This window comes from Papio anubis, chromosome 9, assembly GCF_008728515.1.
Source record: "Papio anubis isolate 15944 chromosome 9, Panubis1.0, whole genome shotgun sequence".
Lineage (NCBI taxonomy): Eukaryota > Metazoa > Chordata > Mammalia > Primates > Cercopithecidae > Papio > Papio anubis.
Genome location: NC_044984.1, coordinates 127,448,869 through 127,466,944, shown reverse-complemented (window position 1 = coordinate 127,466,944; position 18,076 = coordinate 127,448,869). Strand labels below are relative to the sequence as shown.

At 43.1% G+C, this 18,076-nt stretch overlaps 2 protein-coding genes across 7 annotated transcripts in view; one reads left to right on the top strand and one right to left on the bottom strand.

The window, feature by feature from the left end:
- The window catches only part of ZNF10 (zinc finger protein 10), a 34,074-nt gene extending 18,384 nt beyond the window's left edge, over positions 1 to 15,690 (bottom strand). The window contains exons 1-2 of one of the 2 annotated variants that reach the window (XM_003907423.5): positions 15,528 to 15,690; positions 24 to 115 (exon numbers count right to left, since the gene is read on the bottom strand). In XM_003907423.5, the coding sequence (XP_003907472.1) occupies positions 24 to 56 (33 nt within the window). In that variant the 5' untranslated portion in view covers positions 57 to 115; positions 15,528 to 15,690. Of the gene's footprint in view, positions 1 to 23; positions 116 to 933; positions 1,704 to 15,527 lie in introns of those variants that run through there. The other variant, XM_009182123.4, reaches the window with a different exon arrangement.
- A 131-nt stretch (positions 15,691 to 15,821) lies between these two features.
- The window catches only part of ZNF891 (zinc finger protein 891), a 43,299-nt gene continuing 41,044 nt past the window's right edge, over positions 15,822 to 18,076 (top strand). For 3 of the 5 annotated variants that reach the window (XM_031650969.1, XM_031650967.1, XM_021923208.1), the window contains exon 1: positions 17,819 to 17,934. The gene's annotated coding sequence lies outside the window, so the exon portion shown is untranslated. Of the gene's footprint in view, positions 16,071 to 17,818; positions 17,935 to 18,076 lie in introns of those variants that run through there. The other 2 variants (XM_021923211.2, XM_021923209.2) reach the window with 2 other exon arrangements.

Below are 18,076 nucleotides of genomic sequence, written 5' to 3'. Positions count from 1 at the left end.
ACTGGGGAGAAAGCACAGCTTACCTGGGACCAGGCAGTTAGTGACTTAGCATGCATTTCCTCCTTGTTCTTGATGATACTTCCTTGAGTGATAGCAGAGTGCTAGGAAGACAAAGCTAGGAAAAAGAAAGAAACATAAGTTAAGTTTGCTGTGACTGGGAGGCTCCCTAAATTGACAGCCTAAACTTCCTCATACCAGCTGGGTATGACACAAACACCCACTATACAGAGGAACATCAGAGACATTCTATAAGCAAATCTACAGTGCCCGAAGCTCCCTAAGATTAGGAAGAGAAGAGCTACATAAATTGCATTTTTACCCCTTAATCTCTGGAGTTCCACACCACATTTGAAGATTTAAAACTGAATGATCCTACTTACCATTACAAATTTTTTTTTGAGGGGAAAAAAACCAAACCTGACCTAATCTAACAGTCTCACTTTACAGATTAAAAAAACAAGGTTGTCTCCAGCTGGTCACAGAACGGAACTCAGAGATTGAAGCCCAAGAAAAACGTGATGGACCATTACCAGCTTGAAGATGGAAGGTGCAGTGTGAGGAAAATGGCAATCTCCAGCAGCAAAGAGCAGCACCAGCTGAAAGCCAGCTAGGAAGCAGGGACCTCAGTCCTGCAGCCACAAGGAACTGAATTCCGCCAAGAAGAGTGAGCTTGAAAGTGAGTTTTTCCCCACAGCCTCCAGATGACAACTCAAGTCTAGGTGACAGACCCTGATTTCAGCCTTTGGACACCCTGAGCAGAGAACCCAGCCACGCTGTGCTTGCACCGCTTCTGACCAACAGAGCTGATAATAAGGAAGTGCTGTTTGAAGCTGCCAAGTTTGTGGTGATATGCTACACAGCAACAGAAAACTAATATAGCCAATTACATTTTAAAAACAATTTAAATATTAAGGAAAAATATTGTATATTTACCTATGTAGTTACCATTTGCCAGTGCTGTTTACTTGTGTGTGTAGATCCAGATTTCCATTTGGTTTCATTTCCTTTCTCTCTGAAGCACATTCTTTAACGTTTCTTGTAACAAGGGTCTCCTGGTGATAAATTCTTTCAGCCTTTTTATAGCTAACAATGTCTTTTTTGTGCCTTTGTTTTTTTTTTTTTTTTTTTTTAACAGCCATATGGTACAATTCAACCATTTAAACTGTGTATTCAGTGGGTTTTGGTATATTATATAATTCTTAAAATTGTAGTAACATATATATATATATGTATCTTTTTGCCATTTTAACTGTTTTTAGGTATCCAATTCAGTGTCATTAATTACATTCACAGTGTGGTGCAACCATCACCACTATGTAATTCCAAAACTTTTCCATCACTCCAGAAACTCTGGTATCCACTGATGACTCCATATTCTCCCCTATTCCTCTGGAAGCCCCTAATCTACGTTCTGTCTCTACGAATTTGCCTACTCTACTTAGGTCACATAAGTGGAATTATACAATATTGGCCCTTTTAAGTCTGGCTTATTTCACTGAGTATACATTTTTCAAGGTTCATCTATGTTTTAACATGTATCAGAACCTCAGTCTTTTTTAATAACCAAATATTCCATTGGTTAGAGACTACATTTTGTGACCCACTCATCTGTTGATGAACACTTGCATTGTTTCCATCTTTTGGTTATTATGAATAATACTGCCATGAACACTGGCATACAAGTATCTGTTTGAGTTCCTACATTCAATTCCTTTGGGTATACACCTAGGACTGAAACAGCTGGGTCATATGGTTTTATGTTTAACTTTCTGAGGAATCACCAAACTGTTTTCTATAGTGGCTGCATCATTTTTACATTCACACCAGGAATATATATGCATATTCTAATTTCTCTACATCCTTGCCAAATACTTGTTATTCTATTTTTTTAAATTACAGCCATCGTAGTTGGGATGAAGTGACATCTCACTGTAGCTTTTACAGTTCCCTAATGACTAATGATGTTGAGCATATTTTCATGTGCTTACTAGCCATTTGTATATCTTCTTTACAGAAATGTCAAGTCCTTTGCCCACATTTACAATTGGGTTGTGTGTATTGTTGAGTTGTAGGCGTTCTTTGTATATTCTAGATATTAAACCCTTATCAGAGACATGATTTGCAAATAGTTTCTCCCACTGTTTTTGAGATGGAGTCTCACTCTTTCACCCAGGCTGGAGTACAGTGGCATGCTCTTGGTTCACTGCAACCTCCACCTCTCAGGTTCAAGTACTGTAGCTGGGATTACAGGCATGCAAAGCTAATTTTTTGTATTTTTTAGTAGAGACGGGGGTTCACCATGTTGGCCAAGCTGGTCTTGAACTCCTGACTTTAGGTGATTCGCCTGCCTCGGCCTCCCAAAGTGCTGGGATTACAGGCGTGAGCCACCGCACCTGGCCTGTTTCTCCCACTCTATAGGTTGAGTTACCTTTGTTGTTGAAAGACGTTTTTTCCTGAACGTGTAATTCTATTTAATAGGTAGACAGTTGTTTTTCTCTTTCAGTACTTTATAGATACAGTTCCATTCTTCTTAGACGTCTTATTTCTGGTAAGAAATCCAACGTAATCCCTTATTCCTCTGTATATAGCATGTATTTTCCTTCTGGCTACTTTTGAGATTTTCTCTTTTATTGATTTGAGTAATCTGATTATTATTTTCCTTGGTATACTTTTCATGTTTCTGGTGTTTAGGGTTTCTTGAGCTTCTTGAATTTGCGGGTTTATAGTTTCATTAAGTTTTGACATTTCCAGTCATTATTTCTTCATATATTTCTCCATCTCTCCTTTACTCTCTTCTTCAGGGACTCCAATTACTCATACAGTAGGCTACCTGATGCTATCTACAGCTTACTCAAGTTCTTTTCATTTTTTTTCTGGTTTCTTTTTTCTCTCTGCATTTCATTTTGGATAGTTTTACATTGCTATGCCTTTAAGTTCACCCAACTTTTCTTCTAGAAATGTAATCTGCTGTTAACCTGGTGTATTTTCATTTCAGACAATATGGGTTTTCTCCCTAGAATCTCAATTCTTTTTAATACTTTCTATTGCTGTATTTACGTTCTTAGCAATATGAAATACATTTATAACTATGTTTTACTGTCCTCCTCTGCTAATAGTAAGATCTATGTTAAGTCTGGATGAGTTTCAAATCATTATTATCGTCCTCACTATGGGCCATGTTTTCATCTCTTTGCATGCTTGGTGAATTTGATTGGATGCCAGATACTGTGAATGTTATCGTACTGGATGCTGGGTATTTTTGTATTACTATAAATTTCCTTAAGCTTTCTTTTAGGATGCAGTTAGATTACCTGGAAACAGTTTGATCCTTTTGGGTCTTTCTTTTACAATTTGCTAGATAGCTTTAGCAGTGCCTAGTATAGGGCTAATTATCCCCCACACTGAAGCAAGACCTTCTTGACAGATACTGATCGGGTAGACACGACCTATCCAATGCTCCAGGAATTGGAAGAGTTTTCCAGTCTGGCGGGTGGGAAAAGACGCTCTTCTCAGCCCTATGTGAAAAACAGATACTGTTCCCAATAATCCTTTAGAGGACTCGTTCCCTGGCTCAAGTAGTTTCCTCACATGTATGTACTGATCTGTATTCTGCTGAATACTTGAGGGAGAACCTTTGCAGATCTCCAGAATTCTCCTGCTGTAAGACGCTCTCTTACAGAAGCCATATTGCTTTTACTTTTTTTTTTTTTTCTTGAGACGGAGTCTCGCTCTGTGGCCCAGGCTGGAGTGCAGTGGCCGGATCTCAGCTCACTGCAAGCTCCGCCTCCTGGGTCCACGCCATTCTCCTGCCTCAGCCTCCGGAGTAGCTGGGACTACAGGCGCCCGCCACCTCGCCCGGCTAGTTTTTTGTATTTTTTAGTAGAGACGGGGTTTCACCGTGTTAGCCAGGATGGTCTCGATCTCCTGACCTCGTGATCCACCCGTTTCGGCCTCCCAAAGTGCTGGGATTACAGGCTTGAGCCACCGCGCCCAGCCCATATTGCTTTTACTTATGTGAGAGTGCATAAAATTGAAAAAGAAACCCTTAAATCTTCAGAAGACAGAGCAAACAATATACAGGAACAAAGTACAAAAGAAATGCAAATGTAAACATATAGGAAATAGTCAAATTTAGTAGTCAAAAAAATGGAAATCTAAAAAATCTAAATTTAAAATAAATTTACAATGCAATGGTTTTTTTTTTTTTGTTTTTTTTTTTTTGAGATGGAGTCTCGCTCTGTCGCCCAGGCTGGAGTGCAGTGGCCGGATCTCAGCTCACTGCAAGCTCCACCTCCGCTGGGACTACAGGCGCCCGCCACCTCGCCCAGCTAGTTTTTTGTATTTTTTAGTAGAGACGGGGTTTCACCGGGTTAGCCAGGATGGTCTCGATCTCCTGACCTCATGATCCGCCCGTCTCGGCCTCCCAAAGTGCTGGGATTACAGGCTTGAGCCACCGCGCCCGGCCTAAAATGCAATGTTTTATAAACTTCTGCTTCCGGCCGAGATGGAACACGAGAGAACAGAATTAACCTCTTGACCCAACAGCAAAACAGACAAAATACATTAAACAGTGGTTTTCAAGACCAAGAGGGATAAAATAGTATTGACCTCATAGGGTTACTGTGGGAATTAAATAAGTTAGTATTTGTAAAACATAGAATGGTGCCTGACATGTGGTAAGATTTAAAAAAAAAAAAAAAAAAAAAGACGTCTAGTGACCCAGTAACACAAGTGTCTTTCTTTTCTTTTTTTCAAAGTCGAGGCCTCATTCTTGTCACCCAGGCCGGAGTGTGGTGGCATGATCATAGCTTACCACAGCCTCAAACTCTTGGGCTCAAGTGATCCTCCCTCCTCAGCCTCCCAAGTACACAGAACTACAGGTGTGAGCCACAGCACCTGGCTTTTTTTTTTTTTTTTTTTTTTTTGAGAAGTGTCCTTACTCTGTCATCCAAGCTGGAATACAGTGGCACAAACACAGCTCACTGCAGTCTTGACCTCCTGGGCTCAAGTGATCCTCCTGCCTCAGCCTCCTGAGTATCTGGGAACACAGGCACATGCCATCACGCCCAGCTAATCTTTAAATTTTTTTTTTTTTTTTTTGGGACGGAGTCTCGCTCTGTCGCCCAGGCTGGAGTGCAGTGGCCGGATCTCAGCTCACTGCAAGCTCCGCCTCCCGGGTTCACGCCATTCTCCTGCCTCAGCCTCCCGAGTAGCTGGGACTACAGGCGCCCGCCACCTCGCCCGGCTAGTTTTTTGTATTTTTTTAGTAGAGACGGGGTTTCACCGTGTTAGCCAGGATGGTCTCGATCTCCCGACCTCGTGATCCGCCCGTCTCGGCCTCCCAAAGTGCTGGGATTACAGGCTTGAGCCACCGCGCCCGGCCATCTTTAAATTTTTATAGAGACAGGATCTCACTATGTTGCCCAGGCTGCTTTCAAAGTCTTGGGCTCAAGCAATCCTCCTGCCTTGGCCTCCCAGTGCTGGGATTACAGGTGTGAGTCACCATGCCCAGCCTGGCTAATTAAAAAAATTTCTTTTGCAGAGATAGGGGTCTCATTATGTTGCCCAGGCTAGTCTAGAACTCCTAGCCTCAACTAGTCCTCGTGCCTTGGCCTCCTAAACTGCTGGGCCTCTCAAAGAGCTCAAAGTACAGATGTAAGCCACTGTGCCCAACCAGCAAGTGTCTTTCTAGAGTTTCTTTTTAACATCCAATCAGTCACCACAATCTGTAAATTCCCCCTTTTAAGTGTCTTCCATCCATCTCTTCCAACTCCTACTGCCATGGCCCTGTTTCAGGCCCTCATAATTCTTGACCTAGAAACCTCCTACTTGACTTGTTTGCCTTTGGTCTCTCACAACATCACCTCTGTAAAACACAGAAGTTTCACTCCCTGTTTAAAATTCCCTTTTGGTCTCCCAGTACATATAGAAAAATGCACTAAGTCCTTGGCATGGCTTTAGGATCCTCTGTGATTGTGGCTTTTCTACCTCCCTAAGCCCTAAATGTTTCACCAAACTACCATACATTTCCCTATAACCATGCTGAACCACTTGAGTTGCCTGAACATCTTTATCTATGCTATTCCTATGCCAGATCCGTTCTTCCTTTTCTTGTCTCTTGGTAAAACCTTATCTACGTTGCAAGATCAAACATTATCCCTTCTTATGTCATTACCTAATTTCTCCAAGGAGGTTTAGTGTTTCTTACTCTTTGCTCCTACAGCCACCAAAAGCAGCAGCAACAATGACTGAATTACAGTACAGCAAGAGAGATCCACAGTTAGCTGACCGAAGGGTCATGTCCTTATGAAGAGAGGTCTCTGACATCAGCTACAGGTCTCTGTCCTGCCCTGCTTTAATCCTCACCTGTTAAAATATAAGATCGGACAAAGGGAGTTCAAGCCTGCAATCCCCAGCATTCTCTTTTTGGGAGTCGAGATCGGTGAACAGAGATCGAGACTTTTCCCAATGCAGAAACCCCGCCTCCTACTTAAAAATATTAAAACTGCTGGCTGAGGTGGCGATGCCAGTCCCAGTTGGCTTCCGGAGGCTGAAGGGCGTGAAATCTCCTCGAGGTGGAGCTGGCAGTGAGCTGAGATCTCACATTGCACTCCAGCCTGGGCGACAGAGTTGTGACTCCATTGTAAAAAACCAGTTACAAATTTTTTGAGATGAGTCTCGCCTAAGTACCCAGGCTGGAGTGCAGTAGCGTGATCTTGGCTCACTGCAAGCTCCGCCTCCTGGGTTCACGCCTATTCCTCCTGCCTCAGTTTCTCTCTGAGTAGCTGGGACTCATAGGTGCACACCACCACTTCCAGCTAATTTTTTTTGTATTTTTAGTAGAGACGGGTTTCACCGTGGTTCGCCAGGGATGGTCTCGGGATCTCCTGACCTCGTGATCCACCCGGGCCTCCAAGTGCTGGGTTTTACAGGCTTGGTTTCACCATTCCCCGGCCTACAAATTTTAGCTGACAATGAAGGCAATGACATACTATTTAAGGAAATTAAGATATACAAGTGGATGCTATATATACTTTGTATGGATGTTATCACAGGAGTACAAGGTTCCTTTTAAGAAGTCAGATAAAGAGGTAAATGAACCCAGATGGTTCCTTTATTCATCCCTTTTTACACCAGACATTAACTGAGTACTTGCAATATGCCAAGTACTATTCTAGGGGCTAAGAATAGAGTAGTAGCCATTCAGACATGGGTCCTTCCCTCATAGAGCTTGCTTTTCAAGATAAGCAAAGGCTGAAGTAACTGGAAATATTCAGCCTGAAAAAAATTACTCAAAGGAAGCAAGAAAATAATTTTCACACATTTGCACATCCTCTCCTCGGAATAATATTTATTCTGAGTTGTTGTACAGGGCAGGATTAGGACATATGTGTGGAATCACAAAGAAGTCAATCACAAGTCAATATATGAGATACTGTTAATCAAATGACATATCTGGAAATAGTACTGGCATCCTAGGGAGGTTACTGTGGTCTCAAACTCCTGGGCTCAAGTGATTCTCCCAAGGCGCAAGAACTACAGGTATGAGCCACTGCACCTGGCTAATTTTTTTTTTTTAGACAGGGTCTCAACATTTCTGGTCACTAATAAATTTTCAATAGGCTCTCATTTAAAAAAAAACAAAACTACAGTAAGGTTGCTGGTTTAGACAGGCATATAAGGTCCACTCTGATAACTACCATAATTATGAATAACTTAGGTTAGGTCTCACTCAATTCTAATTTCCCTTAGCAACTACTTCTAGATAACTCACTCAAACCTTTATCTAACCCAGTGGTTTTAAACTTTGGTTGCACACTGGAATTGTTAAGTATGTTTGGCATTTATTGATACCTGAGTCCCACACCAAGAGATTCTGATTTAATTATCTGAGAAGGGGTTAAGGATTTTTTTTTTTAAGAGCTCCACCTGGTATAAATGAATGTCTAGCCAAGGTTGAGAAACACAGGTGTAAACCATTATTTATTTAATTCTAGGTTTCTACCATTCTCGAGGTAATCAGATCCATCACAAAGGATCCTTTTATGTGTGACTGGCCAAAACTGACTTCTCTAAAGTATCACAGTCATTCTCAGAGCAGGGATACTGGCAGAAGTTTTGTTTATTTTTGAGGAAACACTTGGTAAGTTAATAACTATCTTAGTGGTATAGATCTGGAACTTCTGCCATTTTAATAAATCATTACCGAACACTTATGTTTCTAGCTCTGTATCAGGCCCTGAGGATAGAAATGTGAACAAGGCATTTATACCTTACCTCAAGCAGCTCAGGCTAGTTGAAGAAACTGAAAACACACTTTACAGCAGAGTTTGATTACTGCTATAATAATGGCAATGGACAAGGGTTCATGGGAGCATAGGTGGTTTCTAACACAGCCTAATGGTTTCAGGGAGGAATGGGCTGAGTGTCAGAGCTGGTTTGGTAGGTAAGGGAGGATGGGGAACATCGTGAGCAAAGGCAGTGCCTGAGAAGATTATGTGTACGGGGAAGTTCAATACTTCTAGTGCATATAGTTTAGGCCAGGGAACAAAAAGAAACAGGGCCAGAGGTGTGCAAGGCCAGATCTAGGTCACAGCCAGCCAAGAATGCCATTCGCAAAAATGTGAACTCTTTCCTAAATGTTGTAAGCCAGGAAACAATATTAGTGTCTTCCAAGTGCTCTTCTAGGGGTACCTGCGTAATGGACTAGAGGAAGATATAATAGTAGCAAAAAAATCAGGTAGGAGGCTAATACTTTAATCTAGAAGATTTGGGAACACAAATTAAGGCTATGATGGTAGAAATGGAGAGCAGGTAGATTTGGGTATGATCAGTATGTCCTGGAATTTGACTGAATGTGGGTGTGAGAAAGGGCTAGTGGCTTCACATGACTCTCAGGTTTCCGTGTGACTAAATGGAGAACAGTATCAGAAGGGTTAGGTATCAGAGAAATGATGTGATTGGTTTTGAACATAGTGAGTAGGCCACATGAACACAGTGAGTAAGCCACAGAGAAGTGGCATCTACGAGGCTGTATTTACATGTGAGGGTTATCCAGATGTACATCATCTGCCTTCCACATCTGCATTCTATCTGAATCCTTTCAGGCTGCCTGGCTATATATTCAAACAGGACAAGCTTTTCGGGAGGAGGATGGTCTTTTGTCACATATTTAAGAGTAACTATATTCTCCTGCTATAAGATATAGGTTAAGTAAACACATGAATAAAGGAGTCTAAGGGGGACCATATGTTACTATCAACAACCCTGTGACATATTTCATACAAAGCTTACTAAGAAACAGTAATATTCAATAGTCCCACATAATGGTGTTACCAGATGAAACCATGGCATAAAACCAACCAAAGAGAACTTGAAGAGTAAAATAAATGGTAGGACCAGGATTATAGAGAAAAATCAACATTTAGGAAGCAAATGAAAGAGAAGCCCAAAAAGGAGGCAGAGAACCACCAAATAGACAGATCTAAGATATGTAAAATTTCAAGGACGGGTAGATCAAAATAGCGTTAGACAAATTAAGGATTGAAAGGTATTGGATTGGTTAGATAAGCCTTCACTAATAATTTAAGGAGATCAGTTTCAATACACTGGTGGAAACAGCAGACAAATTCCACAATAGGAATGAAAAGTCTGGAAGTGGAGAAGGAAGAGAAAGGGCAGGTGGAAGAGGTGGTGGGGTCAAAGTGGAGACTAAAAACAGAGGAAGCAATTAAGACAAGGGAGTTGGAACTAGAGGAGCGAGAAGGGGGAAAGGATGGGGTCAAATCTCTGATGAAGGCATCAGGTTTGTAAAGGAAGAAGGATGCTTCATTCTCTCCTACCTCCTGGAAGTCAGGATAGGTGAGATGCTGACAATTAGCAGGCAGTTCAATAAAAATGTGAGTCAAAAAAGAAAGCAAGGCTATATGCTAACAATGAGAGGAACAACAGGAGGCCATGATCATTGAGGACAGTGATAAAGGTTTGGGCCATGCAGTGACAAACTAGCAAAAGCTGCTGACAAAAGATAAGCTGAGGTTATGGAGAGTATGTCTGTCACACTTGTCTGCCTAGCTGTGATTTCCTCAAGCAGCACTCGCTGCCTGGACAGAAGAAAAGGCACACTGTGCAGTGGTTCTGGGCTGGGATTTCTACGTGTGCAGGTAACGCAGAGCAAGGGAAGGAAGAATGCCTAATGTGAGAAATGTGTGCAATCAACAACAGGATCTAGTTTTGGTATAGACGTGAGTCAAGGAAGGAGCAGACAAATTTGAGGAGAACCTCCAAGAACAGTAGTGAGAATAAGGACATAAAAGAGCCAGGAGAACAAGGGGTAAAAGTCACAAAGAGGGATACTGAAGTTTGCAGAGGCTGTGCTGTTTGGGTCATGAGCGGAAGTCTGAGACACACAGGAGTGATGACATGAGCAGTGAAGTGAAGAGCCTCCAGAGATGAGAAGGCAAGGTAGGCTCAGTTCATATAATGAAATCCTGGAACACTGCAACGCCACAGAGGAAAGCTGTTTCAAATCCTCTGCTTGATGATGTCCAGCATTATTTATTTCCTGTTTTGGCTGCAGCAGCATAATGGATCTTGGTATTCAGGGAGCAGTGAGTGCCCTTTCCCAGCTCACAGTGCAGAGTTTGGAGCCCAACTTACTACTCGGTCACTGCTGTGTAAGAACAAAAGATGAGAGGTAGTCTGGAGGCTCTGAGATCCAATAATCTTCCCAGTAAGACAAGGCAGACCCATGAAAGGCAAAAGACAATTCAATATGCACACACTAAGATCAAAAGGCATTCAGGTAGCTATCAAGAGTGACTGACTGTCCTCTACCTGAGAAACTCTTTTTAAGATGTTATGAACGCCAACTACGAGAATAATTTCCCTCCCTCAAGCAGACCATAACCATGGAAAGATGTGAAAAGTCTAGTACCACGGACATGAAGAGAATGGATAAAAGAATGTGGTTGCAGAAATCTGCAAAACTTCCTGGGGAAGGAGAAGCTGGAACAACGATGAGAAAAGGTCCAATGTTAAGAGTTAGAAAGTACAACAACAGCCATTCCACAATGTGAGCTTTACATTTGCAAAGAGGAGACTTTTCTTCTCACCTCCAAATGGTAAAATCTCCTAGGAGACAAAGACTATAATTCAGTTTGTGAACATGAATGTTACAATGAAGTCTGTATTTTCTACCAGATGTGGTCACAAAAAATATTTATAATCACACCATTTTTCTTCTAAGGCAAAGTCAAAATATAGTGCCAAAGAAGAGTAAGGGAGACCATTTTTGCTTTGGTAAACTCTTAAGGACAGAGGGCTGTATTAGTTTTCCACCACTGCCAATTATCAAAACTTCGTGGTTTTCAACAACACACATTTATTATATAACAGTTCTGAAGGTCAGAAGTCTGATACAGGTCTCGGAGGGCTAAAATTAAGGTGTTGGCAGAGCTGTGTTCCTTCTGGAAGCTCTAGAGAAGAATCTATTTCCTTGCCCCGTCCAGTGTCTGGGCCATCTACACTCCTTGGCTCTTGACCCTTCCTCCACCTGCAAAGCCAGCAATGATACATTTCTCTGTGCCTTTTTTTTTTTTTTTTTTTTTTTGGGGGGGGGGGTCGCGCGCTGTGTCCCCCCGGCTGGAGTGCAGTGGCGCGATCTCGGCTCACCGCAAGCTCCGCCTCCCAGGTTCACGCCATTCTCCTGCCTCAGCCTCCGAGTAGCTGGGACTACAGGCGCCCGCCACCACGCCCGGCTAGTTTTTTGTATTTTTAGTAGAGACGGGGTTTCACCATGTTAGCCCGGATGGTCTCGATCTCCTGACCTCGTGATCCACCCGCCTCGGCCTCCCAAAGTGCTGGGATTACAGGCTTGAGCCACCGCGCCCGGCCTCTGTGCCTTTCTTTCACGGTTATATTTCCCTGAATGCTCACCTTCTTCTCCCCCTTTTACTTTTTTTTTTTTTTTGAGATGGAGTCTTGCTCTGTTGCCCAGGCTGGAGTGCAATGGCACGATCTCGGCTCATTGCAACCTCTGCCTCCCAGGTTCAAGTGATTCTCCTGTCTCAGCCTCCCATGTAGCTGGGATTACAGGCACCCACCACCACACCCGGCTAATTTTTTTTTTTTTTTTTTGTATTTTTAGTAGCGACGAGGTTTCACCATGTAGGCCAGGCTGGTCTCAAACTCCTGACCTCAGGTGATCTCCCCGCCTTGGCCTCCCAAAGTGCTGGGATTACAGGCGTGAGCCACCATGCCCAGCCACCCACCTCTTTTACTTTTAAGGACCCCTGTTATTACACTAAGCCCATCGAAATAATCCAGGGTAATCTCTCCCCATCTTGAAGTCCTTCATTGAATCACATCTGCAAATTCTATTTTGCAATATAAGGTAAAATATTCCCAGGTGCCGGTGATATCTCTGGGGAGCCATTATTTTGCCTGCCACAAGGGCAGAGATGGGCTGAAAAGAAGCTTCAAGTATCAGCAAGAAGGCTATGAAAGTTACTATTTGAGGCACAAGCAGTTCCAAAGCACAGCTCCAATCAAACACTTAGCGTACAAGTTTCACAACTATTGACCCTTTTCAACTTAACTCCCACTACATTTGCCCCCTATTCTCTAAGGATCACTTTAATGTCATCTTTGCTGTGAGGCCTTCCCACCGTCTCAGAGAGATTCAGTGGTTCTATCGTCAGTAAACACGAAGGACTCTGCCCATGCCCTGTTCTAGCACTTCAACACTGCCTTACAGTACCAAAATTTGTCTGTCTCCCTTATGAGATAGTGAACCACTTGAGAATTAAGACAATCTCATTCAAAATCCTGGGAAGAGTCTTGCTAGTAAAGTGCTTAGCACTTCACATTCATTCACTCTGACATCTGTCTATACTTAACCAGCACTTACAATGACAGGCACAACCTCGTCAGGCACAGCATTTCACTTGGGGACATAGAGTTCATTAATAAAGACAACAGACTCTCTTCAAGTTCTGAAAAGGTTTACCAGTATTTGCTTCAGTAAAGGGCAAGGTATGATCAGCAAAAAGGACCCAGCAGCCACAAAGTTAAAACTCAGTAGCCAATAGACATGCCAAAGATATATTTAAAGATACAAAAGGCAAAGACACTGCATCTGTCAAAACTCAGCAAATGTACACTTAAGATTTGCACTTTTCATGTTTTGTACATTTCACTTCTAAAGAAAAACCTAAACAAATATAGAATTCTAGTTAATACACAGGCATTCTGAAATTTTTAGGGAATATGTACCCGTGTCAATTTACTTTGAAAAAAATAAAAAAATACAATGAACTGATGGATAAAAATAGGGACAGACAGGTATTTGTTAAAATTAGGTATAGTGAAATATTAATGGTAGAGTCTAGATGGGAAGGTTTGTAAGTATTCACTGTAAACTTCTTATAATTTAGCCGTATGTTCAAAATTTTTCACAATAAAATATTTAACAGGAAATGTTAGGATCAGGCAGCAAGGAGACATTGTGTGGAAAGAGAAAAAAGTAATGTTCTTGGATGTTCGTTATGAGACAAAGAGGCACATATACAGACAAAGGTGGCCTATATCATAGTCCCAATCTTGCTTCATAGCCAGAAGAATTGAAAGTCCTGGCTGACATGAGACATGCCGGAAAGAGTACTGCTGATGAAAGTAAGAGTCTCTTGTAGGCATAACAGAGATATTAACAATAAGAAATTTCTGTTTTCTTAAAATAATGGTTTTTTTTTTTTTGAGACGGAGTTTCGCTCTTGTTGCTCGTTAACTTATGATGTGTATCTCAAATCTCTGCCCTTGTGACTGGCATATGCTAAGAGCTAAAATTAGCTGGGCGTTGTGGCAGGAGCCTGTAATCCCAGCTACCAGGGAGGCTGAGGCAGGAGAATTGCTTGAACCCTGGAGGCGGAGGTTGTAGTGAGCCAAGATCGCGCCATTGCACTCCAGCCTGGGCAACAAGAGCAAAACTCCATCTCAAAAAAAAAAAAAAAAAAATTCTCCGATTTTCTTGACAACTGAATATAATCTATAAACAAATCTGTTTTTATTCTTACTCATCCTTTATTCTTCTACATTGCCTAGTAAGGTTTTGAAGTTTTTCTCATATAGTTCGCATATATTTCTAGCTAAAATTAATTATTTTATTCCTATTGTGTAGACTTTTTAAAAATAAAAGTATGTGCTAACTTGTTGAGGACGGCAAGTCAATCTATTAGCTTATTATTTCCTTTTCAGTCACTTTACTACAAATTATTGATAGTAATTGAATCTCTTCTCATTTTGGGGACTTAGTTAATTAATAAGGATAATTTTGTAATCTCTTTTCCAGAAGGTAAGCTTCATATCTACTTAAATATTGTCCTAAGTAGAATTTCCAGACGGTGCTTACATAAAATACTGATAAGCACATATTCTCATTTAATTTACGATGTGTATCTCAAATCTCTGCCCTTGTGACTGGCATAGGCTAAGAACTAAAGAAATGCATGGTGAGAGAACTAATGAAAAAACAAATGTAATTTTCAGAAAGAGGCAGGAGCGTGTGCAACTTACCATCCAGGAGGCTTTGGAAGATGGGGAACAATTATAATAAAACAGAAGAGATTAGTTGTGTCACAAGAGAAAAGTTAATGTGGAGGTGATTTTCAAAGCGGTAGGGAGGAGGTGAGCTATCCAGTTCTCGGAGAGCTAACTGCAGTCATCTCTAACCTAGTAATATTTGTTGGCTGGCATTCTGGGTGACATCCTGCCTTCCCTTTTACTTTTTTTTTTTTTTTTAAATTAAGTCTCTTTCTGCAATTAATGTATAGCTAGAATTGAAATTGTTCAACTTCTGCATACACTTTGGGTGGGATCTACGTACCAAATCTTGATGTTAACCTTATCTTTGACACTCATATTATGTGTTAGATGGCCTATATACAATTTTAATTAACAAATCTAGTGTCAAGGGAAAATAAAAATATAGTAAACTTATCTGTTTCTGAAAACAAATAAAGTAGATTAAACAAACACACCTCTAGTTAATCTATTTGATTAAAAAACAAAACAAAATTGAAGATGAGGAAGCTAGGAGCTAGAGACGCAGGATTTGTTTTTAAAAGACCACACACAAATTGGCGTCACTATTTCACGAGACGCTAGAAAGGCCATTGGTAAAATTTTAAACATCTATCCCAGCTGGGGGAAAAATGGAAGTTAGACTAGAAGAAACCTTATTTTGTATTACTCAAAATATCTGGCTCAAACTTACTACCACCGCCGCCCACTCTGCGTCAATCTCCAGGCGCGGCCGTTATTCTCCACAGAACAAGAACGTCCGCCGTGAACGCCTGGGCCGCGCGAGGGAGAGGGACTCAGGCAAGGGGTGACTATCACCGTTAAAATTTTTCATTGACAAAATTACCGTCTACCTAGAAATACGAAGCTAATACACTGCTACATTACTAAAGGGTTCAACACGCGTCTCATTACGATGCACACACAAAATTCAGCACTTTCGTGTATACCTGCAATAAGCAACTAGAAGGTTCGATGGGAGAAAGCGACCTCGTCACAAAGGCAGCAGCAACGGCAAAACAGAGAACGCGACTCCATTCCCAGCGCAGCGCGAGCGGCGGCGTCAGAGCGGTGTCTGCGGCCGGCCGGGCACTACGGCGCCACCTCCCCGTGGCCTGACGTCACGCACGCGCACGCGCCCCGCCCCGCCCCGCCCCATGAGTCCTGCGCCCGCCCCTGCCGCGCACGCACGCACACGCACCCCTCACACACACCGTGACGCACGCGCCCCAGCCTGGCGTTCAGGCCGCACCCCGCCCCCACCCCGTCAGCCGCGCGCCCCGGGATCCTAGAATCGGCGTTTCCCCGCCGGCGCCCCAGCCGCCACTCCGTGACGGACACTTCCGTGACGGGCCTTCCGCCGAGAGCGCGCTCGTGACGCACGGATCACGCTCCTTCCGCGGGGCGGCGCACAAGCTCCTGGGAAACGTAGTTCGGCCTTCCGTCCCCCTTAGGCTGGACCGCGGGCGCCTGGAGGCGGGCGCCGAGGGTGGGTGAGCGTGCAGGGCGGTGGCTTGTTCAACCGGGACGAGTCCCTCGGGGGCTCAGGCTCGCCCGCTGAGTTCTCCTGCGTGCAGGCGTCGCCTCACGGAAGTTTGGGCCTCGGGGAGCCTGCCTGGGAGGCGGCGGTGGGAGAGGCCCTTGAGGGAGGAGGGGCCCCTTACCGGGTGCGAGTGGCGCGCGGGGACCAGGGGCGCGAGGGGCGGAGGGGTCCCGGGCTGGCTGTGTGTGCCACGCAGGGAGCGCCGGGGGACCGGGGGCGCGCGTTTGCCTCCTTTTCTAAGCAACACGGGAGGGCTGAGGGTGCACGCCTCCCTGTCCAGCAGCCTCTTGAATCTCCAAATCTAATAATGGGTTGAATCACAGCCATAGTTTTTTTCACCTATTGCATTATACTGTGGTTGAATGCGATATGGTTTTATTTCCTTAATACTCTGGTGTATTCAATTGGCTGTCTCCCTTTGACTTCACTTATGCTCACAAGATTGCATTTTAATCTTTTTATGTACCCTCGTTGCCCGTTATACTAACAAGATTTTATAAACTTCATAATAATTTGGACAGCACAGTCTCTTCTATTCTGTAAAACAGGTCACCGCCCCCCGCCCCGCCTCCAAAAGTTTGGTACAATTTGCATGCAGAACCTTTGGTCTTATTTAGTACGCGTTTAACTTCTGACTCAATTTTTGTTTGTTTTGAGACGGAGTTTCGCTCTTTGTTGCCCAGGCTGAAGTGCAATGGCGCGATCTCGGCTCACGCAAGCTCCGCCTCCCGGGTTCAAGTGAATCTCCTGCCTCAGCCTCCGGAGTCGCTGGGATTACAGGCATGAGCCACCACGCCGTGGCTAATTCTGTATTTTTAGTGGAGACGGGGGTTTCTCCGTGTTGGTCAGGCTGGTCTTGAACTCCCGATCTCAGGTGATCTGCCAGCCTCCCAAAGCGCTGGGATTACAGGCTTGAGCCACCGCGCCCGGCCCCTGACTCAGTTTTTTAAAAGTCTCATTGATTAGGTATTTTAGTTTGTATTCTGTTTTAGATACCTTTTCCTAGATAATTGTTTTTAATGTAATTTTTCAAATTTATTGGCATAAAATTGCCCATGCTATTTTATCACTGTAAATAATTTCTGTGGTGATTTTTAAAATCACTACTTTTTAATATTTTAAAATAACTGCTGTAATTGTTATTTTTTTCTTTTTTGAACCTAATTATCTAGGTGTTCTTTTTTTCTTGATTACTGCTATAAGGTATCAGTGTACATTAGTCTTTTCAAAAATGTAGATTTGGTTTTTTGTTGTTGTTGTTTTGGTCTTTTTGGGGGGGGTCCTGTTACAGTAAGTTTTGCTCTTAATTTTAAAATTTTCTTTTACTTTGTTGCTGTTTTCCTACTTTTTTTTTTTTTTTTTTCGAGACAGAGTTTCACTCTGTCTCCAGGCTGGAGGGCAGTGGCATGATCTCGGCTCACTGTAGCCTCCGTCACCTGAATTCAAGCAATTCTCCTGCCTCACGCCCCATCAAGCCCGGCTGATCGGCCAATTTTTGTTTTTGTTTTTGAGACAGAGTCTCTCTCTGTCGCCCAGGCTGGAATGCAATGGCAGGATCTCGGCTCACTGCAACTTCCGCATCCCAGGTTCAAGCCATTCTCCTGCCTCAGCCTCCGCAATAGCTGGGATCACAGGCGCACGCTGCCATGCCCGGTTAATTTTTTGTATTTTTCAGTAGAGACGGGGTTTCACCGTGTTGCCCAGGCTGGTCTCGAACTCTTGAGCTCAGGCAGTCCGCCCGCTTTGGCCTCCCGAAGTGCTAGGATTACAGGCATGAGCACCACACCTGGCCATCTGCTTCTTGATTTGACTGGGTAATTAATTTATTTCTATTTGTGCTCCAAGAAATGTGTGTGTACATTTTTAAGAGCTGAATATGTTGAAAGACTCATAATAAAAAAAAAGAAACACCTTAACCCCATCTCTTCCCAGTGGCAACCACTTGAAAATATTTAA